The sequence below is a fragment of the Coturnix japonica genome, chromosome 1 (genome assembly GCF_054131305.1).
Source record: "Coturnix japonica strain WE chromosome 1, WE-NBRP24, whole genome shotgun sequence".
Classification (NCBI taxonomy): Eukaryota; Metazoa; Chordata; class Aves; order Galliformes; family Phasianidae; genus Coturnix; species Coturnix japonica.
The window spans coordinates 178,261,975-178,286,734 of NC_140663.1; the positions used below are offsets into that span (position 1 = coordinate 178,261,975).

The following is a 24,760-nucleotide window of genomic DNA, read 5'->3' on the forward strand; positions in this document are numbered from 1 at the left end:
ACCCCCTATATACCCCCATACACCCCGTATACACCTCTATACACCCCCATACACCCCCTATACACACCCATGCACCCCCTATACACCCCATACACCCCCATACACTCCGTATACACCCCCTATACACCTCGTATACACCCCCTTTACACCCCATACACCCCCTATACACCCCCATACACCCCCTATACACCTCGTATACACTCCCTATAGACCCCTTATACACCCCCATACACCTGTATACCCCCCCATACACCCCCTACACGCCCCGTATACACCCCCTATAGACCCCTATATACCCCATACACCCCCTATATACCCCCATACACCCCCTTACACCCCATACACCCCTATACAGCCCCATACACCCCCTATACACCCCCGTACACCCCGTATACAGCCCCATACACCCCATACACCCCCTATACACCCCATACACCCCCTATACGCCCCGTATACACCCCCTATACGCCCCTATGCGCCCTCATACACCCTATATACACCCCCTATACACCCATACACCCCTTCACACCCTATACACCCCCTATACACCTCCTATAGACCCCCATACACCCCCTAAACACCCCCTATACACGCCGTGTACCCACAATATACCCCTATACATCCCCTATATCCCCCTATATCCCCCTATACACCCCCACTTACCCCCTCCCATCCGCATGGCGGCGCACTCCTCCTAGTCCTCCCCCACTCTTCCTCTCTATCCCTCCATCTCTATGGTAGCCGCTCTAGTCACCCCGTCCTCCTCCTCTCTCCTTCTCTCCCGTCTCCCCTCAGCGCGGCGCTCCCGAGCCGTTCTCCGCCGCCTCCCGCCCCGGCCGGGCCCCTCCTCCTTCCCCTCCCCGTTCCTCAGGGCCGCGGCTCGGGGTTCAGCTCATCCTCCCGTTGGGAACCGTGAAATAAACCGGCTGTGTTCCCATTTCCCTTCCCCTTCGTTCTCCCAGCCCCATAGCGGGTGGCGGACGGCGGCCTCCCGCTCCTCTCTCTTGCTGCCTGAGTGAGGGGTGGGGGGGGGGGGGGAGGAATTGATGTGGAGACACCGCACAGCAACATGCAGCCACCGCCGAGGAAGGTGAGGGCCAGGCCGAATACAGGGGGTGGGGGGGATGTGTTGGGGTGGGGGGTGTTGAGTGGGAATGGGGGGGTGGTCGTGGTGGGGGCTGAATGTGAATGGGGAGGGGGGGGGTTGGGATTGAGGCGGTGTTTGATTGGGGGGGGTGAGGTTGAGTGGAGTTTGAGGCTCTTTAAGGAGGTGGGGGGGGATATGGGGTCGGGGGGGGATATGGGGTGGGTGTGGGGTTGGGGAGACTGAGGGATGTGGGAGAGGGGGGTGGTCGTGGTGGGGATTGAGGTGGTGTTTGGGGGGGGGGGGAGGTTAAGTGGGGTTTGAGGCTCTGTAAGGGGGGGGGGGATCTGGGGTGGGTTTGGGGTTGGGGAGACAGGGATGTGGGGCTGTGTTGGGGTGGGGGGGATGAGTGGGAATAGGGGGGGGGGTCGTGGTGGGGGCTGAATGTGAATGGGGGTGGGGGGGTGGGGATTGAGGCGGTGTTTGGGGTGGGGGGGGCTGAGGTTGAGTGGGGTTTGAGGCTCTATAAGGAGGTGGGGGGGGATATGGGGTCGGGGGGGGGATATGGGGTGGGTGTGGGGCCGCGTATGGGTTGAGGAGACTGAGGGATGTGGGGCTGTGTTGGGGTGGTGGGGATTGAGGCGGTGTTTGGGGTGGGGGGGAGGTTGAGTGGGGTTTGAGGCTCTGTAAGGAGTGGGGGGGATCTGGGGTGGGTTTGGGGTTGGGGAGACTGAGGGATGTGGGGCTGTGTTGGGGTGGGGGGGGTGGGATTGAGGCGGTGTTTGGGGTGGGGGGGGTGAGGTTGAGTGGGGTTTAGGGCTCTTTAAGGAGGTGGGGTGGGTATGGGGTGGGTTTGGGGTGGGGGAGTCTGAGGGATGTAGGGCTGTGTTTGTGTGGTGGGGCTGAGTGGGAATGGGGTGGGGGGGTGGTGGGGATTGAGGCGGTGTTTGGGGTGGGGGGGGGAGGTTGAGTGGTGTTTGAGGCTCTGTAAGGAGGTGGGGGGGTTTTGGGGTGGGGGAGACTGAGGGATGTGGGGCTGGGTGGGATGTGGGGCTGTGTTGGGGTGGGGGGGATTTAGGCGGTGTTTGGGGGGGGGGGTGAGGTTGAGTGGGGTTTGAGGCTCTGTAAGGAGGTGGGGGGGGATATGGGGTGGCTGGTGGGGGCTGGGTGGGATGTGGGGCTGTGTTTGGGTAGGGGGGCTGAGTGGGAATGGGGAGGGGGGGGTGGGGATTGAGGCGGTGTTTGGGGTGGGGGGGGGTTGAGGTTGAGTGGGGTTTGAGGCTCTTTAAGGAGGTGGGGGGGGATATGGGGTGGGTGTGGGGCCGCATTTGGGGTGGGGGGTCTGAGGGTTGTGGGGCTGTGTTGGGGTGGTGGGGCTGAGTGGGAATGGGGGGGGGAGGGATTGAGGCGGTGTTTGGTGGGGGGTGAGGTTGAGTGGGGTTTGAGGCTCTATAAGGAGGTGGGGGGGATATGGGGTGGGTTTGGGGTTGGGGAGACTGAGGGATGTGGGGCTGGGTGGGAATGGGGGGGGGGTGGTGGTCGTGGTGGGGATTGAGGCGGTGTTTGGGGTGGGGGGGGGGTGAGGTTGAGTGGGGTTTGAGGCTCTATAAGGAGGTGGGGGGGGATATGGGGTGGGTGTGGGGCCGCGTATGGGTTGAGGAGACTGAGGGATGTGGGGCTGTATTTGGGTGGGGGGGGTGGTGGGTATTGAGGCGGTGTTTGGGGTGGGGGGGTGAGGTTGAGTGGGGTTTGAGGCTCTGTAAGGAGGTGGGGGGGATATGGGGTGGGTTTGGGGTTGGGGAGACTGAGGGATGTGGGGCTGGGTGGGAATGGGGGGGGGGTGGTGGTCGTGGTGGGGATTGAGGCGGTGTTTGGGGTGGGGGGGGGGTGAGGTTGAGTGGGGTTTGAGGCTCTGTAAGGAGGGGGGGGGATATGGGTTGGGTTTGGGGTGGGGGGGTCTGAGGGATGTGGGGCTGGGTGGGATGTGGGGCTGTGTTGGGGTGGGGGGGTTGAGTGGGAATAGGGGGGTGGTCGTGGTGGGGGCTGAATGTTAATGGGGAGGGGGGGGGTTGGGATTGAGGCGGTGTTTGGGGTGGGGGGGGCTGAGGTTGAGTGGGGTTTGAGGCTCTATAAGGAGGTGGGGGGGATCTGGGGTGGTTGTGGGGCTGAGTTGGGTGTGGGGCCGCGTTTGGGTTGGGGAGACTGAGGGATGTGGGGCTGTGTTGGGGTGGGGGGGTGGTGGGGATTGAGGCGGTGTTGGAGGGGGGTGTGAGGTTGAGTGGGGTTTGAGGCTCTATAAGGAGGTGGGGGGGGATCTGGGGTGGGTTTGGGGTTGGGGAGACTGAGGGATGTGGGGCTGTGTTTGTGTGGTGGGGCTGAGTGGGAATGGGGTGGGGGGGTGGTGGGGATTGAGGCGGTGTTTGGGGTGGGGGGGGGAGGTTGAGTGGGGTTTGAGGCTCTTTAAGGATGTGGGGGAGGATCTGGGGTGGGTTTGGGGTGGGGGAGACTGAGGGATGTGGGGCTGTGTTGGGGTGGGGGGGTTGAGTGGGAATAGGGGGGTGGTCGTGGTGGGGGCTGAATGTGAATGCGGAGGGGGTGGTGGGGATTGAGGCGGTGTTTGGGGTGGGGGGGTGAGGTTGAGTGGGGTTTGAGGCTCTGTAAGGAGGTGGGGGGGATATGAGATGGGTTTGGGGTTGGGGAGACTGAGGGATGTGGGGCTGGGTGGGGTGTGGGATGTGGGGCTGTGTTGGGGTGGGGGGGGTGGGGGGGATTTAGGCGGTGTTTGGGGTGGGGGGGGTGAGGTTGAGTGGGCTTTGAGGCTCTGTAAGGAGATGGGGGGGATGTGTGGTGGGTTTGGGGTGGGGGGGTCTGAGGGATGTGGGGCTGTGTTTGTGTGGTGGGGCTGAGTGGGAATGGGGTGGGGGGGTGGTGGGGATTGAGGCGGTGTTTGGGGGGGGTGGTGAGGTTGAGTGGGGTTTAGGGCTCTATAAGGAGGTGGGGGAGATGTGTGGTGGATTTGGGGTTGGGGAGACTGAGGGATGTGGGGCTGGGTGGGGCTTGGGGGGGGGGGGGGCGTGAGGTTGGGGGAGGGTGGTGAGGCTGAGTGGGGTTTGAAGCAGCGTTGGGGGGTGAAGGTTGTGGAGCTGAAGGGGATTTGGGGTGGGATGGGGGTCCTGATGGGGGGTTGAGGCAATATTGGGTGGGGAGGAGTGGGAGTGATGGGGGTTTGGGGCTCTGTTTGGAGCTGAAGGGCATTCAGGGCAGGTTGGGGATGTGGGGGGGGGAGGGCTTTGGGGTGTGATTTGGGGCTGTGTGTCCATTGCAGGTGTGGGGGGGGGGTCCTGAGCGAGCCTAGGGGCTAGTTAGGATCCTGGTTGTGTGTTGGAATGGGGCGTATTGAGATTGGTTGGTGTTTAGGGTTACGTTTGGTTGGCTTACAGGCAATGTGGGGGGTGGTTTGTGACTGGAATTGACTGGGGTTTTTGTCTGCATATGAGGCTCATAAGCAGGTGGTGAGGGGGGGACAGTGGTGCTGAGTGGGCCTGGGGGCACATTGATAGGGGTGGTGGGGAGAGAGGTGTGAATAGGGGCTGGGGATATAGGGGTGGGGTGGAGGGGCTGCTTGGGGTTGGGTTATGCAGAGAAGGGGAGGTGGGCTCAGAGCTGAGCTCTGCAGGCATCAAGGTGCTGGGTAGGGCTGGATGCAGAGCCCTGCATTGGGTGCTGGGGAGGGTGGGGAGCGGTGATGCTGGGCTGGCTGCACTAAGGCTGTGGGTTTGGGGAAGGGCTGCTGGTTGCTGTATGGTATGTAACAAAGTCTTTGAGCCCTGTGCTGTTATATTTCGATGGGTTTCTTTAGTATTTGAAAGGCTGCACCCTGATGCTTTGCTATATAGGAGGGGGAGCTGGAGACCCCCAGCTGGCTGTGGGAGCTGCAGGTTGCTGGGGGTGGTGGGGGGCAGTCTGTGTGCCCTTTGCATTGCTGTGTGCTGCCATGCATTCAGGCTCCTGCTGCTCACCAGGTCTCCTACATGATGCAGAGATGGAGGTGGGATTGCAGGGCTGTGCTGTGAGGGGATACGAGCTGAAGCCTCCTCACCTCCCATTCACCAAAGCAAAGCACATCCTACTGCTATTTCAGTTCATGTTTGCCTTCCAATCGATAACACACGTGTCATTTATGGTGGCACTTGAGATTATTTCCATTACGTGGGTCATCTCGTGTAGGTTTATTTATTTCGAGCCGCTTTCTTTTATATACAGACGAGAAACGTTGAAGCTCGCATTAAAAATAGACCCTATTTTTTTCCTGCTTAAAGCCAGGGACGTGCATGGGGATGTCCTTCATTTCTTGTTGTGTCTTGTGGGCACTCATGTGCAAAACTTGGCAGTGTGATGTGATTAAAGGGTGCCCTATATAAAGAGAGCAAACCCCCCCCTGCACCAATAATGACCCTCTAGGGCTGTGCATCCCTGCTCCATGTGCCACTGCTGGTCACTGGGGAGGCTCCCGAAGGATTGAAATGGAGCTGAATGATCACAGAGGAAAATCACACCAACACTGAACCCAGCATCCCGCAGCCTTTCAGATTGAGCCCTTTTGGTGCTCAGCTGGGGAACAACTTGATGTTCAAGGCCAGGCTGGATGTGGCTCTGGGCAGCCTGGGCTGCTGGTTGGTGACCCTGCACACAGCAGGGGGTTGAAACTACATGATCATCATGGTCCTTTTCAACCCAATCCATTCTATCATTCTGTTTGAGCTTTCTTAAGCTGTCCTACAATTGCTGTCAACTTAAGTGCTATAAATGTGGCCGTGCTGCCAATTTTGACCCTTCTGGCCCATTTCTTTCCAAGCTTTCTTTGCAGGTGGAAGCCCTTTGTTGCTCACAAACCATCCTTCCGCCTTTTGAAATCAAATGGCGCTTTCCTTAGTGTTTGGGAGCCTCGCTGTGTGTGGTGTCATCCTGCACAGGCACTGAATCCAGCTTTTATTATCGCTGCTTAGGGTAGAACTGCATTCTTAGTGCTGCATCCCAGCCTTCCACTGCAATGTGCCATTTCAAAGCAGACGAGGGAAAGGAATGATGCTTTTCTTGTCGAGATTTGACCACAAATATACGTGTTCTTTGTTTGTTCGTAGGTGAAAGTTACACAGGAGCTGAAGAACATCCAGGTGGAGCAGATGACAAAGCTGCAGGCCAAGCATCAGGCAGAATGTGAGCTACTCGAGGATATCAGGTAAGACTTACAGAGAGCACTACCAGGATTCCTTCAGGATCCAGTTTTTGGAAGAACGTCGGAGTTACAAAACTTCAGGAACTGACGATGGAATTTCCTCTTTGGATTTCCTGCTTTCAGGCTGTTCAAGTTCTGACACAGCTGGAAATTATAACTGCAGCTAACACAATGCAAATGCTTTTTTTTTCTTCCCTTCCATGGGGGAAGTGTTTAAAAAAACAACTCCCAAACAACATACCGAAAGCATTGGGCTTTTCAGCAGCATTTCTCTATGTAATAGATGGAGACTTTGATTTACTGCTTGTGAGAGGCTGTTAAAATTGTTACAGATCTTTTAAAACCACTGATGATTTACATCTTGCTACGAAGAGCTTTGAGCAACACTTTTAACTGGATCGGTTTGGGGGGTTTTTGTTTGTTGTTTGGTTGTTTTTCTTAGCAGAAACAGGAAAATGTTAGCATTTATAATTTAATGATCAGGAGGGAAAACCTACGAGCCATCAATTCTGTGTTGTTCTTGTGTAAGAAGGGCATGGAGTGGTCCAGAGGAGGCCACTAAGATGCTCAGAGGGCTGGAGCAGCTCTGCTATGAGGAAAGGTTGAGGGAACTGGGCTGGTTTGGGTTGGAGAAGAGAAGGCTGCGGGGAGACCTCATTGTGGGCATCCAGTACTTGAAGGGAGCGAATAAACAGGAGGGGGAACGGCTGTTTGTGAGGGTGGGCAGTGATAGGACAAGGGGGAATGGTTTAAAGTGAAACAGGGGAGGTTTAGGTTGGATCTTAGGAGGAAGTTTTACACCCAGAGGGTGGTGATGCATTGGAACAAGTTGCCCAAGGAGGCTGTGGATGCCCCATCCCTGCAGGCATTCAAGGCCAGGCTGGATGTGGCTCTGGGCAGCCTGGGCTGCTGGTTGGTGACCCTGCACACAGCAGGGGGTTGGAACGACATGATCATTGTGGTCCATTTCAACCCAGGCCATTCTATGGTCCTTTAACATGAAAGTTGTCTATTAACAAAAGAGGTGGCAGTGGGTGCCTGGCTGTAGCAGATTGGTCTCTCTGTTTGGAGCAGACCAGTTGTTAGAGTGCTTCTTCCTTCCAGCATTCAACAGTGAAGCTGCTGCCTTCCTCTTTTTCCCCCCTGTTTCTCAGGTGTTTGTAATTCCTTCATTCTACCTTCCTGCAGATGGGTATCGTGAGCATTGTGGGTCTTAGCACAGCAAAACGCCTGGAAGCATTGGCTCAGAATGCTTTATTTTGATTATAACTGAATTTTAAATGTTAATTTAATTAGTAAATGTTGATGTTTTGGATTAAGAGGTGGGATTATTTAATTCATTAAGGTGGTCAGTAAACAGGCATGGTCTGTTCAGCATCATTGTTTGTAGTATCAGTGTATGGATTTGCATGTTAAACGTGGAGCTGTGGGATGGGATATGGCAGCTCCATCACCTCCTTGACTTGTTTGAGTAGCCCAGAATGAGGATGGAGGGACCAGCAGAGTTCTGGCTTAGAAATGTGTATGTTGGTGTGTATGTGCCAGCAGTCAGATCCTATACACAGCCTTTATAAACCAAAGCACTTCTCTGGGCTTTAATGCTCTTAATGACATTCTTCATATCATTTCACTCTGGTTTTGTATAACACTTCAAATGGCTGTAATGCAGAAGGGATGCGAGGAAAAGATCACAAAGTTCTCCTACGAGTTGCACTGAAACGCGCCCTTTGTCTGCTATAGTAGAGGCAGATGACTCTTGGCAGCAAACCAGATCCTAAACATACTTTTCATTCCAGTAGCTTTGATATTTTTTCCAAAACCCAGCACTGTTTTCAATGTTTAGAGTTGGATGGTTTAAACTGTGTCATTTGGAGAGGATGAAGCCCGGTGCTGTTTATTCCCTATGGGATTCTTCGCAGTCAGGGCTGAGGCAAACAGGTGTAACTGGCTTCTCTCCACCCCTCTGCAGATAGCTCGACTCCTTAGGGCTGTACGTACACCAAACCACCGTGCTTAATTACATCTAAAATATGTCTTTTTTTTTCCCCCCACTGATAATACAGTGTTTAACATGCCAAGGATGTAGCTTCAGGTCATGGAGGCCGAGAAGAAAGGCAGCGTTTTGCTTACAGAGAGCATGCTTAGAACTCGACAAAGCAACGTGAAGGTAGTTTTGCTGAGAGCTTTGCTGGGGTTCGGACAACTTGTGACACAACGTGTAACTGTGATATGCACAAAGATTGTAAGATCTGTTGCAGCTTTACAAACTGCTTTACGTTTCCCCTTCCCTGTGACAGCTCAGTAGCAGCGAAGCTGGAGTATCTTTGTATGACCTGACAAGGCTGTAATGAAAAATGTGTGTTTGAAGTCTATTAGCGAGCAGGTTTAAAAATATCTTTCTGTGTTGATCGTCTCTGTTTGGCTCATTGTGTTCACATTTCTTCATGCTTGGTGACTGGGGAATTGGTAGAGCAAGTGATTCAGCTGGCGCTGTTCTAGGCATGGCATCTTCTGTAGCTCATTGAAGCCATCATGTCCTTTTATGCAGTATAGAGATTGTATTTCTGCTCTGTTACAGTGGCAGAGTTTGCTTTGCAGAGGGAAAAGGCTCTGAGCTTTGTTGCTGTGATATAGGCGTCCTTCAGGGCTTCTCCCTGGCTGCAAGTGCTTTGCTCTGTGCACACCTGGTTGTGTCTTGGCAGCAAGTTCATCTCGTTCCCAATGGCCAAGTGGGTTTGGAATGGCTGGATTTATATCAGAGGTGCTGGTGGTTCTCAAATGTCTTATTCTGCTTTTAAACATTGCGTTGTTTGATTGGGGATAATCAATAGGTCACGTGCAGTGGTGTGAAACTGCCCTCAGTTTGCTGAGATATAGGAATAGCTTTTGTGTGTCTGCAGAGCTGTAAAGAGCTCTGATCCACACTGGGATTCCAGTCCATATATCTGTAATCTATGCCGTCTGTGTTCCATTCACCTGAAAGCAGCTTTACGTTGCACGTCGTTTCAGGGCCTCATTTTCCAAGGAACTTCGTGTGCCTTTACAGGTTTTGCAATTGTAGTCATAAAACACTCTTTTTCTTTCAAATCATTTCTTTGTTTTCATGCTTTGCCAGTGGTTACGTTGCAGTTTTAATCCATGTTGAAGTCTGTGTTGACTCTACAGGGCCAGCCCTGCTTGCCAGCTCCTCCTGCTGTCTCTCTATGGATTCCTGTGCTGGTTCAGCCAGGTGGGTGAGGGCACTCAGCCCCTTTCCAGCTCATCTCCCCTGTAGTGGCTGGAGGTAAGTCTGCCCCCTGAGGCTCCAGCAGAAGGAAAGGGCTGCAGTCTTAGGAATCACAGAGCTGGAAGGGCCGCCTGCTTTGAGTCTTAGCAAACTTTCTGCAGTCTGGATGTGCTGATCCTTTGTCGCTTCATCACTTGGAGTCAACTGACTGTATGGTTGTGTTGAATTAGATGTAAAGACTGCGTGTCTTCTGGCTGAGATGGAGCAGCTGTGTGGTCAGTCATGGAATGATAGAATGGCCTGAGTTGAAAAGGACCTCAAAGTTCCAACCCCCTGCTGTGTGCAGGGTCACCAACCAGCAGCCCAGGCTGCCCAGAGCCACATCCAGCCTGGCCTTGAATGCCTGCAGGGATGGGGCATCCACAGCCTCCTTGGGCAACCTGTTCCAGTGCGTCACCACCCTCTGGGTGTAAAACTCCCTCCTCAGATCCAACCTAAACCTCCCCTGTCTCAGTTGAAAGCAATTTAAACCGTTCCCCTTTATTCCTTAGTTTCAAACCCTAAAACTAAAACCCTTCAACTATATCCCTTAGTTTAAAACCATTCCCTGTACTTCATTCCTGCCTTGTGCCTGTCACAATGAACCCAAGTGAGCAGTGCACACTGGAAAATAACCTTAAGAATGCATATGTATTTCTAGTTATTTATCTCCTTATGCTCCTAACTTGCCATGTTATGTACTGGAGTTTGCTCAGCTTAATAAAGTGCACGTAACCTTTTGCTGTGGATACACTTTGCACTCTTCAGTGGAACGTGGCTGCAGTTCTGTGATTGCACCAGTGCTGTTGGTAGGTTTGTGATAAGGTTTATGGCAATGCTGGCTGGGAGTCAGTTTACTGAAGTAGGAGCCAATAATGGTCCTGGTTTTAAATACAACTAATCTATTATGGCAGCTACAACCCAGCTCACTTAGTGCCCTGTGCTGGGGAGCAGCCTTGTCAGAGCAGGTTAAGTGGCTGGAGATGAAGAATATATATTTATGTATGTGCAGACATTCCTATATATTAGGATCCCATAAGGGATTCTGGAAAGTTATCAGAGTGCTTTGCTTTTCCTGTCCTGATGCAGAGTGAGGGTTTCCTTCTCTTTCTGCCCTTCCATGTCCCAGCTGCAGGGAATGCTGCTCATCTGGATGTTCTTGAGTTGGGCTTCAGATTGATTCCCCTCTGGTTAGGGGGGAATCTCATCATGGTTTTTCTATTCTAATTCCTGATCAGCACTGAAGCAGCTGGGAAGGCTCTCCATAAGAACTGCTCACTGTCCTTCATCATCACCTTTCCTTTCTCTTCCAAAGTCCATCACTCCATTCAGCAGCTGATATTCCTGGCTCTATTTAACCATGAGCAGTGTTTCCTTCTGCAGGTTCTGAATTACAGAATCACACAGTTGGGTTGGAAGGGACCTCTAGAGATCATCGAGTCCAACCCCCCTGCCAAAGCAGGTTTATGCAGCCTTACAAAGGGGGAACACTCAGGAAAGCTGTCTGGGTTTGTCTAACTTGGAAAGGCTTTCCTTGCATGAGGCTGCTTAACCTGCAAGCTTTATTTCCCCCCTTTAAATCTTGCAGTTTTCTTCAGACTTGGTGGCATTTCTTTCCTCTTGGGCTGCACTTTCTCACCACCAGCGACTGCCGGAGCACTGTGAGTTTTAATTCCAGGCTCTTAATTACTTGAAGACAAGCAGCATAATTCTCTGCTGCTGCGCTGTAACACGCTGCAGAGATCTCAGAGCTCCCCTCACAAGTCGGTAGTGTTACTTCTGAATGCTATTCTGTGTAACGATGCCACAGGGTCTGTGGTCTGGGCACGTTACCTATAATTAGGCAGTCCTTTAATGAGACGCTCGCATTCTTGACGGCATTAAAATCTGGTGATGTTTTGACTGGAACTGTTTGAGGGAAGCTTGGAATGCACTTAAAAAATGCTGCCTACTGGGTGTGGAAGTCCAAGTTTTCAGCTTGCAAAAAAAAAAATAGGGTTTCAGTATAAACATAGGCTTGAATCATTACACTGTGGCCATCTTGGCACAGTGAAATTGAGAAACGGACCACACTCCTATTTTTATTTCATTTTAATCCCGGGCGTATAAAATATAGTAGATCTCCTGTCTCACTATTTCTGAGCGGCTTTTGCAGCAGCTCTTGGTTGGGCTGATGGTGGTTTATTTTTGGTGATTGTTATTTTGGAACAAAAGCAGCAGTCTCAAAAAGCAGCACTTCATTTCTTACATCCATCAGAAAGGAAATGAAGACATTTTTTCCCCTTTTTGGGCTTCTAGGTTTGGCTTTCAGGACAGCTCTAACTTGCCTTGGTGGTGAGCCCTGTGCCTTGGGGTGTGTGTGACTAGGAAGACCATAAGAAGAGGCTTTCTGGTGCCTGATACAGAACATACTTCAGCTTAGACTAAAGACTTCTTAAGAGTGAACTTTTCAGCTTGCAGAGGGTTGTGATCATGGTCCTTCCTGAAGCTGGCCATCATTTTCCCTATGGTGTTACTTAGCCCAGCTCCAGCAGAGCAGCAGTTATAACACTGAGTAACTCTGCACAACTGCCTTACCATCACTGTGTAACCATGCTCATGTCTCTTGGACTCTATAGGTCGAGGAGAAATGGTTTCCAACTAAAAGAGTGGAGGTTTGGATTGGATATAAGGAAGGAGTTGTTTGCAGTAAGGGCACAGGTTGCCTAGAGAGGTGGTGGTGTCCCATCCCTGCAGACATCCAAAGTCAGGGGATGGGGTTTGAGCACTGATGGAGCTGTGGGTGTTCATTGCAGAGTGGGACCAGGTGGCCTTTAAGGATCCCTTCCAACTCAAACCGTTCTGTGATTCTATGAATACACAGCACAGGCAGGTTTTGAAGGAACAAACAGCCCTGTTGGACCAAATCCTGGGGTTGATCCTGGAAGGAGAGCTTTCTTTTGAGCATCTAAGTACGTTTAATCCAGGCTCTTACTTCTGAAGCCCCGTGCAGGGGGAATTGGAGGTGTCCAGGACGTCCTGCCAGCGTCACGATAAAGCTCAGTTGGGAAGAGGAAAAGCATTCTTATCATTCCAGACACCATCAGTGTAGCCTGGCTTAATTTCCTATGGCGTTTTGTTGTATTTGTTTCATCTTGTTTGGTGGGAAAAGGTTTATTTTGCAGGTTTTGCAGCCTCTGCCAATAGCGCTTTCAGCATTTTTTGCAGACAGTGCTTTCAGCCTCTCCAGCATAACCTACACAAAGGCTTTGTAAACAGTGCCTGCTGTGGCTCGGGCCATCGGGGTTGTTGATAGAGGACTCTCCATCCTTTTCATCTCACTCATGTGGCTGTAAACATTTTCTTTCTTCCCTTCCCCTCTGTGCCAGCATTGTCTTTTCTTTTGGAGTTACTTTAGACATCCCCAGGTGGAGGTGGAGATGTGCAGCTGCCAGGCAGGCTGCTGCTGTGTTAATCATAGAATGATAGAATGGCCTGGGTTGCAAAGGAGCACAATGCTCATCCAGTTCCAATCCCTACTGTATGCAGGGGTCACCAACCAGCAGCCCAGGCTGCCCAGAGCCACATCCAGCCTGGCCTTGAATGCCTGCAGGGATGGGGCATCCACAGCCTCCTTGGGCAACCTGTTCCAGTGTGTCTGGGTGAAAAACTTCCTCCTCAGATCCAACCTAAACCTCCCCTGTCTCACTTTAAAACCATTCCCCCTTGTCCTATCACTGCCCACCCTCACAAACAGCTGTTCCCCCTCCTGTTTCTATGCTCCCTTCAAGTACTGGATGCCCACAATGAGGTCACCCCGCAGCCTTCTCTTCTCCAAGCTAAACCAGCCCAGCTCCCTCAACCTTTCCTCATAGCAGAGCTGCTCCAGCCCTCTGACCATCTTAGTGGCCTCCTCTAGACCTTCTCCAAGATCTCCATGTCTTTCTTATGCTGTTGGCCCCAAATCTGGCTCATGATCCATCGTGCTACCTGATTTCTGGGCCCAGGTTCTCTTCCCTTGCTTGTGTTGGCAAGCTGTGGAGAAGAGCAGGAGATGGGCTGGTACCATCAGAGCTGGCTCTACTGGGATGGTTTCATGACTCAGAGCAAGGTCAGTTTTTGCCACCCTGATTTGGAAGGGACCTGTAATGATCATTGAGTCCAACTCCTGGCTCCATGCTGGACCTCCCAGCAATCAGACCATATGTCTGAGAGCATATTCCAGGTGCTTCTTGTATTCCCTGGCAAGCTCAGTGCTGTGACCACTGCTCTGCAACCCCCCGGTGCATTTAGAGCGTGGCAGCACTTTGAGTTAACAAGAAAGTAAAGCTTTGACCACAGACCCTGTTACAGGCAGAAAGATGCCTCTGTTCTTAGAAGCGCCCAGGACTCAAAGAATACGATAGTTGCTTCTCCATCTGAAGTGGTTTTTATGTTTTTACCTAAAGGTATAATTGGAACCTGTGTGTGTATTTTGTGTCTCATGAGTTGTGTCGAATTCCCTTTTAACATTTGAATTCCTGGATTTGCTTCAAATCCACCTTCAGGATCAGAAGGGAATGTTGCTCTTGTCTCCCATCAGGCCTTGAAAACCTTGGGCCCATTCTCTCCTTGTAAGTGGTTCTGACAGAGGAGGGAAGGAGATGGCACTTCATGGAACTCATAGAGCTGCCTGTCAACACCTAAGTAGAAACAGGTCCTACTTCTCATTTTCCTCTTTATCTTCTCACTCTTGCACTGAGCAGGAGTTGTGCTCTCTGCCACACTGATGTTCTGTGCTGCTCCATTGACAGAGCTCTTCCCAGAGCTCTCTTATGGAAATGAACTGGCATAGAGCAGGTATGTCCCTTTGGAGATGGAGCTGCTCTCCATGTAGCACTGCTTTAAGATGTGGGTATGTACCCTATATGTTGATATAAAGCAGGATGGTGGTGGTGCAGAAGTTGGATGTACCGCCATCCCTGGTTGTGTTTAAGAGCCGTTTGGATGTGGTACTTAGGGATATGATTTAGTGTAGGGTTTTTAGAGTTAGGGTACTGGTTAGGCTGTGGTTGGACTTGATGATCTTCAAGGTCTTTTCCAACCTGGGTAATTCTATGGGTCTCTGTGGGTGTCTATGGGACGCTATGGGTCACTATGGATCACTATGGGGTCTCCATGGGTCTCTGTGTGTTGTTATTTGTCTCTATGGGTTGCTGTTTTTCGCTGTGTTCCCTCACTGAGGGATATGATTTTTTTACTGGTTAGGCTGTGGTTGGACTTGATGATCTTCAAGGTCTTTTCCAACCTGGGTAATTCTATGGGTCTCTATGGGTGTCTATGGGACACTATGGATCACTATGGGGTCTCTATGGGCCTCTATGTGTCGCTACTCGTCTCTATGGGTTGCTGTGTTTCACTATGTTCCCTCACTGAGGGATATGATTTAGTGTAGGGTTTTTAGAGTTAGGAAACTGGTTAGGCTGTGGTTTGACTTGATGATCTTCAAGGTCTTTTCCAACCTGGGTAATTCTATGGGTCTCTATGGATGTCTATGGGATGCTATGGATCACTATGGGGTCTCTATGGGTCTCTATGTGTCACTATTTGTCTCTATGGGTTGCTGTGTTTCGCTATGTTCCCTCACTGAGGGATATGATTTAGTGTAGGGTTTTTAGAGTCAGGGTACTGGTTAGGCTGTGGTTTGACTTGATGATCTTCAAGGTCTTTTCCAACCTAGGTAGTTCTATGATTCTATGACCATGGTGTAGAGCAAGGAAGCAGGAAGGTGGAAGCCCCTCACTGAGCTCAGTGATCAGGAAGCCAGCAGCACTGGGGCTTTTGCAGACAGGCTTTCATGGGGATGACAACAGAGTGGAAATGATTCAAGGCTCGTGATATAATTTCCTTTCTGGTTATTTGGGCAGTCTCATCTTTCCTTTGCTCTTAAAGGAGTGCTCAGATCTCCATTGAGTGAGCATGTTGATGTCTCTTGAGGTTGTGGAGCACATTGAGCTTTGATCTTCCTTGACAAGTTGGCTTCACTTACCAAGGGTTCTTTGTTCTCTAGTTGCTGATTAATGCCGTGTTCTTCACCTGCAGTCCAGCTCGTAACACTTACTGTGACCATGATAAGGACTTTCCAGCCCAGGAGGTGTTTCCTCCGAACACCTCTGTGCTCTGCTTGTGTAGCCTGACCCCAGTGTAGGGGCTATTGCTGGTTGGGTTCAGAAGATGGGGATGGGGATCTGCAGTACTGCAAAGGCCTGGAGTCCCCGGTACAAGAATGAAGCAGAGCTCTCAGAACGGGTCCAGAGGAGGCCACTAAGATGGGCAGAGTTAAAAAACAAGGCAGAAAGGAGCTATTTGTAATGAAGCTGGGTGGCACCGCCGGGATTCCTACGATGTGACAGATGAGTCAGGTAACAGCAGCAATGTTGTCATTGCCTTCCCCAAACATTTTGCAGCTCCAGGATGAAGGAGGCTGCCTGAGCAATGAGACGGGTCTTGGCTTCATCACAGAGCTGTGAAGTCGATGGGGATCAAAGAACGTTGGCGTATCCCTGGTGTATCCTCTCTGGGTTACAGTGTGCCAGCGTTTTACTAAATAGACCAAAGAATACCAGATAACTTCAGTATGGTGAGTCTGTGCTGGATAAACCATAGGGAAAATGCCTTTTCCCTTGTCTCACTTGTCTCTCCTCTGTTTGCTTAGTTGCCCATTTAAAGCAAAATAATCATTTTCAATAAGCTTAAGCTAGAAATCCAATATTCACATTGATTGTAAGTTATGGGTGTAAAGACTTGCCGTGGTTTCTCTCGGTATCACATGCCTTTATTCTATAGGGGCTGGATGAAATATTAGCTCTTATCAGCATCGTTCTGGTTCTTTGTTCCCCTTTAGATCCACGTGTGAGTGGGAAGAGCTGCTGTTGTAGTGCTGTGGCTGCTGCTACGTTCCTGAGACAACGTGCTGACAGAGCTCCTGTGTTAGAGACCAGCACCGTTCTCTATATATACTGACAGAATTGATTGTTGGGTGGTTTTTTATATGCTTCTGTTGCTAATGGCAACTCATCCTAATCCCAGAGTGTACAGTAATGTGATTTATGGCGAGCATGTTGCTGGTTCATGTAGCCTGGTATTGTTGCTGGAGGGCCATTGTTCAGGCACAGGTTGAAGATATTTCATGGTGTGAGAGTCAGCTGTCGTAGGTGCTGTGGATCAGAGCATTTTTATGCTCTAAAAGCGTGCTTGAAACTGAAACTTGCAATAACTAATTATGAATATTAATACTAAGATGGTCAGAGGGCTGGAGCTGCTCTGCTATAAGGAAAGGTTGGGGGAACTGGGCTGGTTTAGCTTGGAGAAGAGAAGGCTGTGGGGAGACCTCATTGTGGGCATCCAGTACTGAAAGGGAGTGTATAAACAGGAGGGGGAATGGTTATGAGGGTGGGCAGTGATAGGACAAGGGGGAATGGTTTGAAAGTGAGACAGGGGAGGTTTAGGTTGGATCTTAGGAGGGAGTTTTACACCCAGAGGGTGGTGACGCACTGGAACAGGTTGCCCAAGGAGGCTGTGGATGCCCCATCAATAATAAATTGGTCAAAATGTTTTCTCCTTTAATACCAACACTTACGTTTAAGATAAGTTTCCTATAGTGTAGTTTATCTTGCATCTAAGTGGGTATTTCACAAGTAAACATTCCAAAGGACAAACTGTAGCAAAGCTGCCCAAGATGATTCGTTTTAGTGGCAGGAATAGAATAACTGTAATTGCAGCACTGAGATGTTGAACTGGAGGCAGTTGGTGAGCTGCTGTAAATCCTCAGCAGCAGCAGAAGAGGAGCAGAGATGTAGAGCAACACAAGGACATGGCAGTGAGAACAGCTCTGTTTCTTGACTCAGCAAGCAGCGATTCTTGATGTTGTAAGTATTTGATACTTAGGAGTCGTTAGATGGCCTGGACACATCCCTTGAGAGCAGGAGGACCCGCGGGCAGGAAATGTTGCTGGCTGTTTGCAGTGAGTCACAGAGCTCTGCTATGGGCAGCAGTTTGGGATGTGGGTGACCTCGTGGGGTGCTTCTTCTGGCCCTGTGCTTTTAAAGCAATGGGAACATGACCCACCCAGCTGCAAATGTGCTCTTGCTGATTTAGGTTGGATGTTAGGGGGAAGTTCTTCACTAGGAGGGTGGTTAGGCCCTGGAACAGGCTGCACAGGGAGGTTGTGGATGCCCCGTCCTTGGAGGTGTTCAAGGCCAGGTTGGACGGGGCCATGGGCAACCTGATCTATGGGGTCTCTATGGGGTCTCTGTGGGGGTCTTTGGGGTCTATGGGGTCTCTGTGGGGGATCTATGGGGTCTCCTGGGCAACCTGATCTAGTACAGGTGTATGTTTGGTGGCCCTGCCAGGCAGGGGGGTTGGAACTACATGATCCTTGAGGTCCCTTCCAACCCGGGTCATTCTGTGATGCTTGACCTGGAGGCCTCATGGACGCTCCATCAAGGTGCCTGTGGTGTTAGAACTGCAGAGTGTCTGTGCTTGCCATGGGAGGAAGCCTGGTGTTCCTAACTTGCTCCTGGAACCACAGGCTGACTGGGGGATGTGGAGATGGGCTGTTGGAGCAGGGTGGTCCCAGCTCTCGCTGTGATGCTGTGTGGAATCTCCTAGGAGGCAGCCATGAGAAAGAACCTGCATAGATGATTTTATTTTCAGGGCGGTGGTGTTTTTTTAAGGCTGATAGAGAGCCAAGGAACAAGCTCCCATTATATACGATCATATGATATTATATGATCTTGAATGCCTGCAGGGATGGGGCATCCACAGCCTCCTTGGGCAACCTGTTCCAATGCATCAGTACGATCACAGGGAACAAAACAGTGCAGTGCTGTACCTCTGCTCCTTCCCAAGTTGAATCAAGGAGGAAACGTCCCTTTAGCCTGCTTGGTTAAGACAAGATTCTGCTGACTGCTGTGGAATATCAGAAACAAAGCTGTCGCTGCATCCCCAGGAGGGCAGAGCTGGCTGGTGGCTGCAGGTGCAGAGCTCTTTTGTTCTGCCATCAGAGCTGGCATTTGTGGTACAGAGCATCTCATGGCTGGGAAGGATGAAAGCAGGGTGTGTGTGGTCGCTAATGCTGCCTTCTCACACTTCTGCACGTAGGTGTGTCAAAAGCATTCCCTTTCTCCCTGGAGGTGTTCAAGGCCAGCTTGGATGGGAGCCTGGGCTGGTATCAATGTGGAGGTTGGTGGCCCTGCCTGTGGTGGGGGTTGGAGCTTCATGATCCTTGAGATCCCTTCCAACCCAAACCATTCCATCTCTCTATGAGTTCTAAACAAACTCCTCTGTAATTCTGGCATCACATACCAGCTTTTGCTTTCCCTGGGGTTGCCTCCCTTTCTCTGTATGCTTTCTAAGTGTGAATCATCTGTTGTACCACTATTAGGAAATCTTTATAGCGTTTGCTTTCATCTTACAGAAGGAAAATCAATGCAATGACAATTTGGGAAGTACTGCAGGCTACATGGGAGAGGCAGAGCAGTGCTGGCTTTGTCATTCCCTTCTGATGGGGGACACGGCAGCCTGCATTGCAGAACTGAAAGACGATTTTGAAGTGTTGGTGTGTAATTCCCCTCAGACCCACCTCCTTCCTTTGTCTCTCAGATTAATGGCATTGAATGTGTCAGTCCCTTTGCTGTGCGCTGTGCTGATGTGGGCCCTGCAGAGCTGCTTTCTCCTCCTTGCTTTGGGTAGGGTAGTGGCTGAGGACTCGGGTCAAGGTCAGAACAGGTGCCTTTCTCATCGCTGTAGTTCTCAGATAATTTGCACATTTTCAGGGCTTTGCCTCACTGTTTAAACGTGAAGGGCTTTTTGTTTTTATTTTTCTCAATAAAACAGCTGTCAACAAAGAAATGCATGAACAGCAACTGCCAGCACCAGGTGAGCAGAGCTCGGCATGTGCAGGGTCACCAACCAGCAGCCCAGGCTGCCCAGAGCCACATCCAGCCTGGCCTTGAATGCCTGCAGGGATGGGGCATCCACAGCCTCCTTGGGCAACCTGTTCCAGTGCGTCACCACCCTCGGGGTGTAAATCTTCCCCCTAAGATCCAACCTAAACCTCCCCTGTCTCACTTTCAAACCATTCCCCCTTGTCCTATCACTGCCCACCCTCACAAACAGCCGTTCCCCCTCCTGTTTATTCACTCCCTTCGAGTACTGGATGCCCACAATGAGGTCTCCCCGCAGCCTTCTCTTCTCCAAGCTAAACCAGCCCAGTTCCCTCAACCTTTCCTCATAGCAGAGCTGCTCCAGCCCTCTGAGCATCTTCATGGTCTGTATGTGTTGCCATAGAGGATTCCTGTAGAACCCCGAGGTTCTTTCCAGCCTGACAGAGGGAAATGCATCCACAAAGCAGCAAAGAGCAGCCGCTCCCAGGAATGCAGATGGTTCTTACTGTGCTGTCATGCACCGTAACACATTAAACACCAATTTAAGTGCGGTATCAATTGTATCACGTGCTGCCTTGTTGGAAATACAGAGCAAAATCTCCCCCTGTTGTAAGCAGAGCTGCCTGTCCTCACGCTGGAGCTGTGGCCGTGCCACTTTTTCTGTTGGTTTTGTGGGTAAATTTGATTTGCATGGTATTTAGTCATTCTATACCGAGCTTGTTGAATGCTTTTTGTTTTTCTTCTCCCTGTAAACCCTTTGATATCGGGGGCTTTAGGGGATATCTGAGGCGTCCAGCTTGTCGCTCTCATTGTCATGCAATTAGCTGAAGGGGAATTCTTGTACAGAGACAAACCTGGTGCTGGAACACACTGCCCACACAGCCCACGTTTGGTGTATCCTCAGCATTGAGCTCTGATTATATGTTTCCAAATAAGATTAGCTGAGAATTAGAAAATAACAGCCTTTGGTGCAGCGTCTTCCCAGGGCTGCATTTCAGGGTCAGCACAGGGAATGCCTTTCAGCCATTCATCGTGGCTATGGCTGAAGCTCAGTGCATGGGAAGGCGAGGAAGTTTGTTTTATGGGGCATTGTGCTTTCAGCCGCGCTCGTGGGGCTGCGGGGATGTTGGATTTGGGAACAGGAAAACCCGTTTTGTGTTAACCTTATTGTGGGATGTTCCTGTGCGCTGGTTTTCATACTGTGCCACCATTGTTAGTGCGTGACCGATTCAAATAGGAGGTTTTCTTGTGCTGGTGGCACAGCTTTAAGCTTGGTACAGCTGGCTGTCATCGCCCCTGCTGGAGATGTGGCCCTTCTGCAATAAGGGGGTGGCTTAGAACTACATCCCCCCTCCTTAGAGGTGATCAAGGCCAGGCTGGATGTGGCTCTGGGCAGCCTGGTGACCCTGCACATAGCAGGGGGTTGGAGCTGGGTGAGCACTGTGGGCCTTTGCAACCCAGGCCATTCTATGATTCTATAACATTTTGGTTATTAACATTTCTGGTCTGCTGTTAAATGTGGAGGTTGGTGGCCCTGTGTGTAGTGGGGGGGATCTTGGAGCTTCGTGATCCTTGAGGTCCCTTCCAACACAGGCCATCCTGTGATTGTATGAACCATTTAAGAAGAGGGACCCTTTAGGACCATAGTGGGTAAACAAGGACATTGCTATGGGACGTGTGGCCACACATGTGGGTCCAGCACATTCAGCTGCTGATGGAGAAACACCACTGGCTGCTTTTTAAAGGAAGGCCTGGATAAAGGAAGGAACAGAAAGCCAAGTTCTGTTCCTTGCTACCAGATTCCTCCCTAGGCTGCAACAGCGGCTGATGAGTCTTTAATGAAGTAAATACTATTTACACCAGTCGTCCTGGGAACTGCATTTATCCAATAAAGCCGGGAGATGGGAGCGCTGCATGTGTGTGCACACACGTGCACCAGTTGCTAGGCTACTGATGCTCAGTTGTCAAACAATTTTGGTTGCTCCTCTTTTCTATATAATACAGCCCATCTAGAAGAAAAACCCTTTGGGGTCAGTGCTTGAGTTTATAGCACGTCGCTGTTGGTATTAATATTCTCTTCCCTTCTTTTGCAGAGCGTTCAGTCAGAAGAGAGCTGCGATCGAGAAGGAATATGCACAGGTAGGAAAGCTCACGTTCAGCACGTTGTTCTCTAGAGGTGATTTATTCCTTAGCAGACTTTCAATGTTGAATGCTCATGTTGTCTTGAGCTTCTTCATGCATCCTTTCCTTGAGCTCTGTGGTACCTGCTGGCATTTGCAAGCAGGCAGCTGCCTCGGTTAGGTCCATTCATTCTTGTTTAGCCTGGTCCGTGGCTTTTGATTGTAATGGATGTTTTGGCTTGAGGAAATTCTTGGGCGCTGAAGGAATATTTAACATATTTTTTTCTTCATACTGTTACAATGTCAGGCAGCTCCTTCAGGTTTTCCCAGAAGTTTGTGCAAAACTCGAGTGAAAAGTAAAACCAGGTCAGTCAGAGGGGAGGAAATATGCGCCGGCGGATCCATCCAAAATAAATGTACATTGACGTTCTTGAGTCAGAGCAGCTTCCCATTCAGCTGCAGTAAAAACAACCAGGTCTGAGCTCATGCTTGGGATGGGGTGTGGAATGAATCCTCGTTTGTTTCTGAGGGAGGATTGATAATTCCCCCTCATTCTGAAATTAGAAAGCAGCTGAGGAGGGGCGGCTCCCTGCTTAACGTACAGTGAGGGCTTAACTCCAAGTGCTGCTGATTAAAAACACTTGAATTTCTTTTGAAGTAGATTACGAGTAGAATAAATAGGGATGAGAAAACCTGTGTTTGCTGTATGCTGGGCAGTGTGATTGCAGTTGTGCCCGATGGTGGTGATACCATCTATTCTATTGTGGTGATGCCATTCCATTCTATTTATTGACCCTCATCTAAACACTCCTGGCAGGACCTGCAGTTACTCCACTCCTTCCATTGCCTGTGACTTTACATTAACATACATTGATCATATTGGCAGCTGTGCTTCATTTGATGAAATACGGCAATTTTTCAACGACGGAATCAATGTGTGCTTAATGAAACTGGGATTAAAAGCACTCGTTCTCTGCTGGTTCTTGTAATGACACTGTGGAGAGGGTAACATCAATTCCTAAGACATTTGTCCATTCCACAGCAGAAATGTGTTCTATGCAGAGCGTTTTTTGTATTTGCTAAAGGGAAGTCAAGATAAGTTGGAAAAATAATGAGGTTCTCAGATATGGAAAGCTGGGTCGAAACAACCGAGGCTTTCAGCTGCTTGCATTTAAAAACCAAAGAGCACAGTCCTGGCTGCACTTCCAGCAATACAGCTGCATCGCTTGAGATTCATGGAATGGCTGCTGGGATGAATGGGGTCTTGTGGGATTGCTTCCTCGGGTTACTGATAGGCACACAGCACAAGAATAATGTTGGATGTTTCTGCCCGGGGCTGTCAATGGAGTTCTGTTGTGTTGAGATGGTGATGGAATTTCACATAGAGCCTTCTGGTCCTTGGCAGAAATGGCAAATCCTGTGTCTGCCCACCTGAACAGGAACAGGGAATTCTTTGCTCCTGCAGCGTGATTTCAGAGCCGTGCTACAGGTCAGCTTGCAGGGCAGAGAGGTCTTCCACAATGTTCCAGAACTGAATGCTTGCTGTTGGTGCTGTGTCCCTGTCACATGGTGAGCAGCCTGAACATATCAGCATCTGGATGGAAATCACAGGATCATGGAATAGTCTGGGTTGCAAAGTCCCACAGTGCTCAGCCAGCTCCAACCCCCTGCTGTGTGCAGGGTCACCAACCAGCAGCCCAGGCTGCCCAGAGCCACATCCAGCCTGGCCTTGAATGCCTGCAGGGATGGGGCATCCACAGCCTCCTTGGGAAATTGCCCTGTGCATTATTTTACTGGGTTTTCAGTTTCATCGTGCTGTATCTGCCACTATTTCTGAGCTCCCCAAGCTGTTTTCCTCACTGTCTGAGTGCAGTGGGTTCTATAGGGGCTTTTCTAGGCTGTGCTGGATGTGGCTCTGGGCAGCCTGGGCTGCTGGTTGGTGACCCTGCACACAGCATGTGATTGAAACTAAATGAGCACTGTGGGCCTTTGCAACCCAGGCCATTTTCTATGATTCCATTTTAGGATTATTTGGGATCCATGGGAGGAGCAGGTACCAGGTCAGCCCTGCTGGCACAGCTCGTTGCCTTTCTGCATGTTGTAAATACACACTCAGCTTTTCACTACTGTGTTCTTTAACATATGCTTAAAGGCTTATCGTAACATTCCCCAGGGAGGTGGCTGAATCGCCATCCCTGGTTGTGTTTAAGAGCCGTTTGGATGTGGTGCTCAGGGATATGATTTAGTGGAGGGTTTTTAGAGTTAGGGTACTGGTTAGGCTGTGGTTTGACTTGATGATCTTCAAGGTCTTTTCCAACCTGGGTAATTCTATGATTCAGAATTGAGAGTGATGGAAAGGCTCTCATTTCCCATTAATAGTATTCCACGTAATGGCATTTAAATCGCAGCAGTGCATTATTATTAGCTGTTCTCCGTGATTAACAAGGTTGAAGTCAGAGGTGAAGAATACTCCTGTGTTAGGTGGGAGCAGAACTCATTGAATGTGTGCCTCTGTTGCTACCTGATTAAAAAGCAGCTTTCCTTTGACCTGTTAAATGGGTAAAACGGAGTTGTTGTGTCAGCTGTTTTGTTGGGGGGATCTAACTGTGTCTCTACTGGACGTCTGATTATTATTTACTCAGCACTTTAAAGTCTGTTGGAGCCTTTGTCGCATCCTGAGAGCACTCAGGGTTCCTTCCTTGTCCCACTTTGTCCTGGTGTAGATGTGCTTGATGTTCAGGTCCAGAGGAAGCTGCTAAGATGCTCAGAGGGCTGGAGCTGCTCTCCATATACATATGCTCTCTCTCTCTCTCTCTATATATATATATAGGCTGCAGTCTCAAAGTAGCTGCTTGATCCTTCTCTTTCCTACTTCCCTTTTCCATTGCAGAAAGCAGAAGCTGGCTCTAAGGCAGTTCGTGACAGGGATGCTCCACTGCAGTCATTATGATGCCCCCCCCCCCCCCCAGCTTTGTTCTTACTAATTTGCACTGTGACTGATTATTTTTTGTCTTATCACGTAGCCCAAAGCTGTGCAGCATTAACTGCTTTACCTTTGTAACATGAGGACTGGAAAGGTGACCGTCTCTTTGATAAAAGAGAAAGTAAATCCCTGCTCTGTAGAACTGCCTTTAAATGGAAGCTTTTTGC

At 50.3% G+C, this 24,760-nt stretch overlaps 1 protein-coding gene across 2 annotated transcripts in view; it reads left to right on the plus strand.

Moving 5' to 3' along the window:
* The first annotated feature begins 772 nt into the window (after positions 1-772).
* FCHSD2 (FCH and double SH3 domains 2) overlaps positions 773-24,760 on the plus strand; it is a 137,829-nt gene continuing 113,841 nt past the window's right edge. The window contains exons 1-3 of one of the 2 annotated variants that reach the window (XM_085536670.1): positions 773-1,090; positions 6,226-6,323; positions 21,584-21,629. In XM_085536670.1, coding sequence (XP_085392796.1) covers positions 1,070-1,090; positions 6,226-6,323; positions 21,584-21,629 — 165 coding nt within the window. In that variant the 5' untranslated portion in view covers positions 773-1,069. The remainder of the gene's footprint in view (positions 1,091-6,225; positions 6,324-21,583; positions 21,630-24,760) is intronic. The other variant, XM_085536669.1, reaches the window with a different exon arrangement.